Here is a 12,318-nt window from a genome sequence, read left to right as displayed (position 1 = left end):
CAACTTTAATAAGTCCCACAATTAAGAGATCGAGCAGGACAAGGCCATATTAACTTTTGTTCTCTGACACTATAACGTGAGTGAAATCACCCTCTGCTTTATCATGTTGATCTTTGTTAATTGCTTTAGTTTTTTTGTTCAATAACTAACTCACACTGAGACATAGCCATAGGCTAATTTAGGCTAACATTTCTCAGATCATGTAGCTTTTCAAAGCTTCAATCAGAAATATATAAATGCTATATTAAGTATTAGACATTGCTTTTTTTATGCAAATAATAAGAATATATCATAAACCACACTTATAGAATTCAATAGATACTCACATTGAGTTAAATGGAAAGTATTTAATGCTGTTGTATATTATGTGGCCTATACCAGAGGACAATGTTGCTCACATAGACATAAAACAACCAACAGCAGCCTCTAGTGGCTACAGATACAAAGTCTCAGATGAGAAGCAGTGAACGTTGAGTATAGGTCATTTATTTTGCAGCTGCTGCATAAGATGAATAGTTGATAGTAATGACATTGATAAAGATAAGCTTAATGTAACGGAATAAATTAGTAATCTAAAGATGTATTTCGAAATTTTCAAGACAAGATGTGTTGTTATGTAAAAAAGATATTTGTAATTATATATGTACTATAGCCCCTTCAACAACTATATGAATCTCACAATCACAAGTTATCAAACTTTTTTTTTCAAATTAGCCTTGATATCTGCAAATACTTTAATGGTTCAATATGATGGATGCTCTAATAATTTCCTCACTATTTAGAAAAAAGTCAATTTATGTTTCACACAGACACAGAAGTGCTGATGTCTGCACTGCACCTCTTGTATATTCATGTGAAAGCAACATCAAATAAAATATGAATTTGACAGCTAAGCTACAGCAAAGAGGTTTCTAGAGATGGTCCCAGTCTACAGGCATGTGTAGAAAAAGATGATGAAGTAGCAGTATGTTAAAAACCCCTACAGTGTGAAGTACTGAGCTAATCATCGGAACAGTTCAAGAGTCAGTGTATTTTTGCACTTTTACCTCATAAAATAGAGTGAGGAAGAAAACAATATTAATAGAGGAACGTATTATGGGGGAAAACAGATCAAGAGAGAGCTACTTAATTGCTGGTTTAATTCCTCTAGCCTTAGAGATGTCATAGTTTAAAATTTGAACATCACAGCTGATAATTAAGTGTGATCCCTTGATTTAGATCCTGGCAGAGGAAAACATGTTTTCTTGTATTACATTTAGGGATATAGTGAACAATGATAATTTAAAAAAGGTCATACATAATAAAGGTCACACTATGATGCATTCAGTATTTAAAATTAGAGAATTTCTTTATTTAGTATTGACCCGACAAACAATTTCAAGGATACATTTGTTTCTAAAGACCAAAAATAATTAAAGTCTGCAACTTAGTTGGGCTTTGTTAAACAGAAAAAAAAGGTCAAAAAAGATCTACTACATTTGGCTATGTGTGTGCCATGCCATTATATCAAATATGTAGTAGTCACAATTAAATATCTATGGAGAATGTATCCTTAATTTCTTAAATATAACATTTAAATATCTTAAAATTTGAAACAAATTGAGGAAAAGGTTTTTACAGATATTGTACTAAATTGTGCTATTGGAGGGTTTGAAATGTGAACTGTTAATTAGTTTGGATAAAATAGTAATTTCATAAAAATTGCATTCAATATGAGATTTCTGCAGCCTCCAGAGAAACAAAATATGTTTTTGCCTGTAAAGAATCAGTGTCAAACACATAAGAGTTGCTACTCTTTCAAAGTGTAATTCCTGCTTGAGGTGATACATGCCATCTATGAAACATGTGGCTCCGGACATAGTTGACCATGGCACCAGTAAAATAAAAATGTAGGCCTGGTTAGGATTTGCTACACTGAAGCTACAGTTACTGCATATACTGACTGCACACACATACTGTACACTGAGGTGGAATGCATAAAGCATCAGTGCTGAGAAATGTGCATTTCTTTGGAAGTATTACAAAATGCAAACAAATTGATGGACTCTTCCATGTCATGGAATGTCCCAATGGCACTGGACATGCAGTCCCAACGCATCTTGCATGGCACAGCTGAGGACTCTCAAGCTTTAAATGTTTCAATGTAGAGAGCAGAATTAAAAGGTATCCAGTCTCTTTACAGTCCTTAGTCTTTGTATTGTCACAGTGCGGCTAGAAGGTCTTCATGTCGTAGAACTTTGTAGGTGAGCCAGTAGAGCACATTAAACATGAGGAAACTCATGGGGAAAACCGCTCGGGCGATGGTATCAATCCTTTTTGCCCGATCCACAAAGCGCCTGCGGATGTCGTAGAAGCCTAAACCAGGAGGTAGATCGGCAAAGACCGGTGTTGCATCCATTTCTGGTGCACCTCCTGACAGGGCAAGTCCAAAACTCTGGAACAGTAAACCCTGCTGCGCCAGCTCATCCTCCTGGAAGGAAAAGACAGCACAGAATAACCATCTGCTCTCACAGAGAATCACACAGGTACCCTAATGCCAGTGATTAGCTGGTGTTAAACAGAACAAGGCGACAGTACACACCCTGGCACAGGCAGTGCACTGCTGGGCTACGTTCCCATGAGGAGCGTTGTTTCCTGACATGTTTTTTCCTTTCACCTTACTGTCTCCGCTTCCCTGCTGATGGGGAAAAAACGCAACACCTAAATTGAATCATCAAACAGACTGCATCACAACCCTGACAAAACTCCTGTGTGATGTATGTGTGTTTCAAATCATCTTCATCAGCAAGCATCATCGTCTTTTCCCTTAGAAATCCAAAACAAGTCTGAAATTATTTAGAAATGAGACAAATTTCCTTGGCACTGCATAATCCCAACTAATAAATAAATACATATTAAGGATTCAAGCAGATGTTTTTTGGTAATGTGTTATAAATGTTACAAGGTATTAATAAATCCTGTAGCTACTGTCACAACTCTTAATTTAGGAAATACTTTATTTTCAAAGTTTGGTCGACTTTTTCGCCCTTATTATTCTTTCCACATGTGAGGCAGCAAGATGTTGAGAGCAGTAGAATAAGATGATGGCTTGAATTTATTACAGGTCAGTGATTTCTGTATTTCCCGGCTGGAGTGCAACACACAGCTGAGTTGTAGTGCTCGTGCATAGCTGGGCCCAGGGAATAGCAGGTGACAGCCGCCCGAGGTGCTGAGTGGGTGGGTTGCACTCACAGTTCTCTGCCGCTGTTGCTCCTTCAGCTTCTTCCTGAGTCTGAAGAACTCCTTGTGCTGCCGGGAAACAAAATTAACGGCTGCATACTCCAGTAGTGCAGCAAACACGAAAAGAAGGCACACCGCCATCCAGATGTCTATTGCCTTTACGTAGGACACCTGTGACAGCGTGAAAATCAAATCAGTGAAACCACTCAGTCAACATTAGCATTCATGCCATGTTAGGCGGTGACACGAAGGACATGGAATTACAAACTCTGTGTCAAGAGCAACATACTACACTTAACAACTCAATTTAACAAAACCACACTGTATATATAAAAAGTCTTAGATTAAAAAAAAAAGTTATTTAAGTTTTAAAAGTAAATTATTCATTATGTGGACTGCCAGTGTTGCGAGAGTGCAGTTGATGCAATAACATGTATTATGATGCAATAACTTAATAACTAACTGATACAAATCCAGTATTATTTATTAGTTTAAAAAAAAAATCCTGATAAAGGATTGGATATTCTGCTGAAAAATGTCATAAAAATGTCATAGAAGAGTATGTCATTTAAAAGGTCATAGAAGAGTATGTCATTTAAAAGGTCATAGAAGAGTATGTCATTTAAAAGGTCATAGAAGAGTATGTCATTTAAAAGGTCATAGGTAAGGGTGTTGCACAAAAAAGAGCAACAATATATACAATAATGTCTTCACACTTGGGCCATTCTGCAGATCCAGTTCTTTTAGTTTTAATACTTACAGTAGAGTTGTAAAAACAGTTGCCAAATTACATGTATTTTTAACAATTTCTATGTTTTACTTGTGTTGGAGTATTTTTACATTGTGGCATTAGCACATTTATTAAAACAAAAGTATCTGTGTACCTCATTCATTTCTGCGTTATTAACCATGTATGCAGTCCTGTCTATTTCAATTCCTAAGGCATTAAAAATCATAAAAAAGTCATAGTAGAGTATGCCATGAAAATGTCCTAAAAAGTCATAGTATATTGGGCCAAGAATGTAATGTTATTATATGCCGTAAAGAAGTCATACAAAATGATTAGCATAGTATGCTATATTAATGTCATAGTATAGTATTTAATTAAAAAAAGTTATAGTATTGTATGTCTGATAAAGCACTGGATATCATGCAAAAAGACTGTATGAAGAGACTGTATGTCATTTAAAAAGTCATAACAATGTAATAGCATTGTATGTCATAAACAAGTTATAGAAAAGTCACATTATAATATGTCATAATAAAATGTAATAAATAAATGTTATAGTATAGAATGCCATAAATTTGTTATCCAAAGTCAAAGTATAAAAAAATCAGGAAAGAAAATCAGAAAAATAAGTAATATCAAGGTATGTCTAAAAAGTAAGGCATAGTAATAAAGTCATAGTACAGCATGCTGTAAAAAAAAAAAGTACACATTTCATTTTTATTCTTTGTTTTTTTGTTGTTTATAATGTATTATTATAAATCATATCTTGTAAAAAGATATGTTTTTTCAACAATATTTTATTCCATATGTATATTCTTTTTGTATTTTTGTATTGTAAAAAAAAATATTCTTTTTGTATTCATTATAGTATTGTAAAAAATGCTATATTATATAGGTGGAGGCTTCAAATAAGCCCAGTGGGCTTTCTGCCTTTTCCTACACTGTAATATTATTTATCTATGTTATGTTTTTTTATATTTTTCAATTGTTCAAATAAAATAAAATAAACTAAACTAAAAGTATATATAGTATGTCCAAAGAAATGTCATAAAAGGTCATAGTACCCAATGTCAGAAAAAAGTAATTGCATAGTATGTTGTTCATAATTCATAGTATAGCAAGTCATAAAAAGGTCATAATATAGTATGTAATGAAAAAGTAAAAAAATAAATATTACAGTATGCCATTAAAAAATGTCATAGTATAGAATGTGGTTAAAATCTCATTAAAAAGTCAATGTATAGTATAACATGAAAAGAAGTAGTACAGTATTTCGTAAGGAGTCATGAGAGTCAAAGAGCAGGAAGTCATGAAAAAATGTCATAGAAATGTCACATAATAATATATCCTAAAAAGTCATAAAAAAGTGAATTATGTCATTAAAAGCCATAGTATGTAGTAAAATTCAATGTGTAGTATGTCATTACGATTACATTTTTAAAAGTCATTCTCTGGCAAAAGCCATCGAAATAGTAAAGCGTACCATAAAAAATGTCATATTAGTATCACATTAAATATCTCATAAAAAAGTTAGCATATAGGTCACGGGTTGACAACCTTTTTGATATGAGGTACTGTTTTAAATGTTTATGTTCATCATTACATCATAGGGTTAACATAAACACATCAAAATTTAACAGATCTGTAATTTTATTCAAAACATATAGGCAACGTATACATAAACATTATTAAAAAAAAATTATAATAATCTTTCATGACCAGGACATTATAATTATGTCTGAACGTATTGTACAAGAAAGTGTCCCAACCCGTGACTCACCTTAGGCAGGGAGGCCCTGGACCCAGAGCTCTGTGTCGTCATGGTGAGCACTGTGGTGATCCCCAGTCCAACTCTGGCCGGAGCCGCATCCATGTTGATCCAGAATGACACCCAGGACAGGATGACGGTGAGCAGGCTCGGGATGTACATCTGGATCAGGTAGTAACCCATTTGACGCTCCAGGTAGAATTTGACCTCAATGCAGGTGAATTTACCTAACCACGGGAGGAGATACAGGTGCAAACTGACAGTCTTATTAGAAGTTTATTGACAGTTACGATCAAGGATGTTCCTTGGCAGGTCGTCATGTACCTGTGTTGTAGTGCTTGGTGCAGTAGCCGAGGCCTTTCTCCTCTTTCAGCACAAACTGAGGGAGCGTCAGATCATCAGCCACCTGCACTGCTCCCACATCCAGCCATTCAAAAATTAGATCATTCATGGTGTAGCCAACTAGAAGAAAGACAGACAGAAGGTATATTGTATGCAATGATAACAAAATCTGTTTGTAGTGTTTTCAATCCTGCCTTCAAAGATTTACTCACAGCTTTCGAGCTGCATTGTACACTTCTGGCTGTCCATGGGGAAGTTTTTCAGATCCATGGGACAGGAAAGGGTAAGGGTCAGCCTGGAACACAAAGACAACAACACCATAATGGTAGTGGAATGGAGTTTTAAATGAAATAGTGATACCCTCACACACCAACTCATGAGTGGAGACCCAGCTAGCCCACGGCACTAAACCGCACAGCACTGTCTCATGCTTATGTGGACTGAACTCCTTCCTGCACACTCACCCTACGTCAGGGGTCAACAAATATGCAAAAATATGTCATCCCCGCATCATTCTATACTTTGAGTTTCTGTTCCTCACACTGCTTTGTTTTGTTGAAACATTATATATTTTTTTGCTGCTCATTTTTAAGGAAACCTCTTCTCTTTATTCCAGCAAAGACAAAGTGAAGAATCTCACACAAATTAAAAATACTGCAGATGCAAATGATCTTGATTCAGTGTGGTCCACTAGATATAGTGGCTAGCTATAGGTGCGTAACTAAATGAGGGCATAAATCTTTTTTTTGTTTGTTTCTGACACTATGACTATGACATTTCATAATTTTGTTGGTTGCTAAGTGTTACTTGCAGCTTTCAGTTTGATCCCCTTAGTTTAGGGGTTGCTTTTATGATTCAGTGACCAGAGAAGCAACTGATCGTTTAGTTCATGTTTAACATATTTGCTAATAAGGCTTTATACATTGCTTCATCTTTCTTATATTCTAATGAAAACCATTACGCTACAATTCACAACTGCTTTAGTGCCACATTGCTGACCTGATTCTGTCTTAGCCTGCAGTTATTATTCAAAGTGGGTGTTGGACAATACAATGACAACTGAACTGAACTGGAGTGAAACAAACATGTTGCATGACCGTACACTTAGAGGGTTAAGACTACAACTCATAGAGCCAGAAGTTCATGTTCAGTTGGCACTCGACAAACCATGGAACTGGATTTGTAATGTCTGATAGAGTTACATCTTGGTGCATTATTCAGCAAAATTAGCAATTTAAAAAACAGATCACCTGATGCTGTAGAGGACATTTCCATTGTGGAATATACGAAGCAGTTTGTTGTCTGTTGTAACTTCGTGAAAGTTTGCTCCCTTTTCATTTGCAAAGAACAGGTCAGGTTTCCAAATGGAGTCCAACATTGAGGGGTCCAGGTCCAGAGAGTCATCCGGATACTCTTTATAGGCCAGTCGAGGGTCATTCCACTGCTGTCGCAGAAATACATTGAGCCGGTAGTCCTAAAGTTGGGAGATAAGTCATAATTGGCATTTGAAAATAGTTATTAATGACTGAAACAAATGATATAGCCACAAGTGGCAATTGTGCCATGGTAGATATCATAATGAGTTTTTATAAGTAACGTAGTCCTGAGAGCTCAACGCAAATTAACAATCCACAAGCAAATAGACAAAACATATGCGGATTCAGAAAACATGTGTTGGTTAAGTTGTTTTCTTAATTCAATAGTATTTTGTCTATTTGCATATGTCTATACATTTATGTATGTTTTCATTTTAAGAAAAATTGTGAGAAAATTGTGGGGCGGCTGTGGTGTAGTGGAGAGCAAGGTAGTTCTCAATTCAGAGGATCGGTGGTTCGATACCCGGTTCGATACCCGCCTTCGGCAGTCGATGTGTCCTTGGGCAAGACACTTAACCCCAAGTTGCTCCCGAAGGCTTGCCATCGGTGTGGACTGGATGTTGCATGAATGTTAGTTAGAGTCTGATGGTGTCATCAGTGTGTGAATGGGTGAATGATATGTAATATACTACTGATTGTAAGTCGCTTTGGATAAAAGCGTCTGCTAAATGACTGTAATGTAATGTAATGTAATGTAAAGAAGGCCAAGATCACCTAAACAGGAATTAATCACATTTAAGAGCATATGAACCTGCAGCGTATCTCAGCAGGTGAGGACCACTGTTCACGCAAACAAACAAACAAACTCTTTTGTGACTAAAACGAAATAAATAAACACTGACAAGGAGGCATGAGTGCTCTTAACCTGAACGACAGACAATTCCACTTACAATTTCATCATTTAAAATTTGATGGCTCTCCCCAGATAGAAAAAGCATTAGTCTTGATAAAAAAACATGCCCAACACTAAACACTTAACCACGGGCCACATAAATAAAGGATTTCCCTTATTTGACTGAGACAGAGAGATGAGAAAATCCTAGCTGCTATTATATAATGAACTTACAAGATGGTGTTTACAGTCATCCATTAGTCATAATCTAACAACAGTACGTTATGTCACCATGAGTATTGCTCCTAAACAGAGGGAGAAGCGCCAGAAACGCTTCCAATGATTGAACATCAAAGGGTCAGATGCATCTGATACATTTATTTTTACTCCACTACATTTATTTGACAGCTTTACTTATTAGTTACTCTCCAGATTAATATTATGTTGATGGTATTATTACATAATTTAATCAACAAATAAATGATAATACATTATCATAGATAAAGCTACCCAGCCAGCAGTTTATAAGGTAGTTTAAATTAGCCATATCTTAAACATCTGCACCATTAAATGTGTTTAAACATGGATGCATCAATAATTAAAATCTAATATATAATATTTATCTGAAATGGGCCATTCTAATTGCTACTTTTACCTTTGATGATGCCAATACTTAGGGATTATCATTGAAGTAAAATTTTAAATGTAAGATTTATTCTTACACTGTGGTATTTGTATTTCTACTGAGTGGTAATCAGTTCTGCTACTTTTTTAGTAAAAGAGTAGCAAAGATCTGAGTACTTCTTCCCCCAGTGGTGAAAAATAATAACCCAACTTCTGTGACAAGAATCAGTAGCACATGTTGACCATAACAACCTGTCAAGAAACGACAAAACCTGATTGTGGAAAACCAGTGAAAGTGTGAAACTTTTACTTTAGTAATGTCCATATCATAAGATTCCACTGACTCTACTTAATTTTATATTTTTAAAATAGTGTTACATTTATTGGCCTGAGGACCTGAATTGTGACTTGTAGTCACATTTGTTGCTGAATTGTTTGCATATGATGCAGTGACACCTGAAGGTCACAGTGAACAGAATTTTTGCATTAAGATAGTCAAAGTTTGACATCCAACAACCAGATGATCAAAGCAGATGTTCTTAGTTTATCTGCTGCAATACAATTCTTACCATAGTTGTTTCAGTAATGGATCCAAAGCTGTTGATGAAGATGTTACAGGTGACGTTGACAGGAGGACCTGGCAGAAGCACATTGTCATCAAACATTATAGTCACACTGGATTCTTAATTACCACTGATGATGTTTTTCTGAGGGGATCACATGAAGTATTTAATCCAGTAAAGGGCAATGCCATGCTCTGTCCTGATAAATAACCTTATCAAAGATAACAAGCATGAAATTGTGGTGTCATTTTCAGTACCATCTCATTAGCAAAGTCCATATGTCGACCCCCAAAACTTTAAATATTTCAGGGGCTCGTTTCCTTAGAGGCAATCATTTATTGATTCTCCTTTAGTCACATTAGTGTATTTATAGATAATCAACCGGGATTTACCTAGCATGCACTGACAAAGATGTGGAACATGTATGAAATATATATGAAATGCGACCCCAGAGAGTGAGGGGGGAGTTTGTCGGAGAGAGTCTGCTGGCTTCACTCAGATCAAGTTTGGACTTAAAACGGGGCCTGTGGGGAAAGTGCACATTTCTGACAAATAAGAAAGAGAAGTCTGGGTAAAAACATCATAACCTACGGCTGTGGGTCAGCATAAAAACAGTTACAACGCGTGACAAAAAGGCTCCTGTGTAAACACATCTTAGCCTGCAGGACCTCTTACTTCTGACCCATCTGTGAGGGATTTGTGCTACTTCACTGCCCAAAATGGTATGCAAATGGCACTTTCCCACACCTGTCCTGACCGAGGAGATCCTCCTACTGCACACCACGGTGCTTTACCTTTGAAGTTTGGTCTGATGCGAGCGTCATAGCCAGATGTGCGTCCCATCAGTTTGTCCAGAAAGTCAGATGGAGAGGGGGGCTTAGCTGCCCTGCTGGGGAGCTTCATCTCCTTACAGAGCACAGACCTGCAAGGTGACAGGACAATCTACACGGGGTGTACTGATATTTTCTTAATGTAATATTTAAGTAAGTTAATAGTTCCAATTCTTCTTCAGGAAAGCTTTTATCTAATTTGTAATAAAGGTTTGCAATAACGATAATTTAAACTGGAAAGGTGTTTTACTGGTTGGCAACACATGAATTTTGTAATTTAAGAGGTGACATATTCAGTATACTTAACAGGATTCAGATTACATGTATTTAACTACTTATTATATAAATATTTAACAATTTTATACAAAGATCCAGTTCAATTTATCTTTGAAATTACTTTGGCACATACCTAATCACCTAAATAAAACACAAGCTTCTTTTTCCTGTTCACTCAACCCTGCATCTCACATTAAGGCACATTTTCACTAAATTGTTTTCATTTAATTATAGATAAGGCATATGTAATGCATCCAATTCTAAGAGAACAGGAATACTGATGTGCCCCTGGATCAAAGAATCCCAGAGATCATCTAATACGCAATTACCAATCTTTTTAGATATAATAATCACATTTTCAAACAAACATGAATTTACAATACATTACTATGGCTAACCAAACTGTAAATTACAGATTTCTCCAAAAAAATACAACTTAAAAATTGTCCCTTACCTGCATTGCAGAAATATGACAGATGACATCCACAGCACACACAAGATGTAGAATACCATTTTTAGTTAGTAGAAACAACAAATGTAACAATGGAGAGAAGAAAAACTGAAAAATAAAATAAAAGCAGTGATGCAGGAAACTTGTTGTTGCTCCTCCAGCCAGGCTCTGTGTTCTGGACTCAGCCGAATCTCCCTCCTTCTCTGTAAGTGTAAAATACAGGAAGCTGCTGCTGTATAATTCAAAATCCTTGTGTTTGTGTGGATGACTTCAAGCTTCATCTCTTTTTTATAGGCATATGCATGTTCAAAGAATATTTAAAGGGACACGACCATTTCCAAAGCTGAGTGGCCCACACTGCTTTTCCTCATGGCATCAGATTGGCAGCAATATTTACTTTTTTCCCTGAAAATAAATACTATTTATTCAAATAAATATTATGTAATTAAAAGACAGAAATATATATATTAAAATAAGGCATCATGTTTTCAAATCCATGAACAATCTTTCACTGACATTATAAAAGATTATGGTCCCTAAATTAGAACATTCACAGACATTTAAATGACACTCATATCTTCCATGTTGGCTGTTTACTTTGTTTTCCATATTATGGTGATAAATTGTTGTAATGAAAAGCCATTACCATGAGTATATATTGTCTAATAGAGTAAATGTGTTTACTTATCTTTAAGAGAGATCTGATCATTTAAATCAAAACTGAATTGCCTAAAATTAAGAGCATCCTACGAGACTGCAGTTTGAAGACAAAGGATGGAAGCAGAAGGGTGAAACACAAGAATGTTGTTGCATTCAAAAGGGAGAAAGGATGAGGGCATAAATCTCCAATTAACTGAAGTGTAACATGTTTCTGTTAGGTGTCAGTACACACCCAGAGGTTATTTATCTTAAGCAGAGCTGTCCAACGTTTCTGGTCTAATTGTTTCATCTGCAAATCGCCAAGCAAATTCAAATATAAATGTGGAAGCTCATGTTTATTCCTCCATACAGAGGGGGAGGCAGTTCAGCCATTTACTCATGCAAAATTGATGTCAAAGAAAGCGATGGGACGTTAAGGCTGCACGTGTTTTGCCTCACTCCAAAGGCCATTCCACACTTCGCTCTAGAGCCCACAGTGTCAAATAGGATAAGAAATGTGTGAGAATACAGAACATGAATGCAATCCTAATAAGAAGAAGCCCACAGCAGAAAGAAAAAACATTGTTTCTGCATGCTTGAACATTTTTACCTCCGGACAGGATTAAGTAGGCCAAGCTTCATTTTAATGTTGTTCTTGTTGGAGCGCA

At 36.0% G+C, this 12,318-nt stretch overlaps 1 protein-coding gene across 1 annotated transcript; it reads right to left on the bottom strand.

Annotated features, from left to right (window-relative positions):
* Positions 1-2,200: 2,200 nt before the first annotated feature.
* glra4b (glycine receptor, alpha 4b) lies at positions 2,201-11,073 on the bottom strand. Its single transcript, XM_054626414.1, has 9 exons — positions 11,015-11,073; positions 10,249-10,376; positions 9,461-9,528; positions 7,310-7,533; positions 6,272-6,354; positions 6,042-6,179; positions 5,730-5,944; positions 3,232-3,390; positions 2,201-2,470 (listed from the first exon to the last, which is right to left on the bottom strand). Exons 1-9 carry the CDS (start codon positions 11,071-11,073, stop codon positions 2,201-2,203), a joined length of 1,344 nt encoding a protein of 447 aa, XP_054482389.1.
* Between the last annotated feature and the right edge of the window lie 1,245 nt (positions 11,074-12,318).

This window comes from Anoplopoma fimbria, chromosome 24 (assembly GCF_027596085.1).
Source record: "Anoplopoma fimbria isolate UVic2021 breed Golden Eagle Sablefish chromosome 24, Afim_UVic_2022, whole genome shotgun sequence".
NCBI lineage: Eukaryota > Metazoa > Chordata > Actinopteri > Perciformes > Anoplopomatidae > Anoplopoma > Anoplopoma fimbria.
Note: the sequence above shows the minus strand (reverse complement) of the source record. Positions and strands in the feature narration are given on the sequence as shown.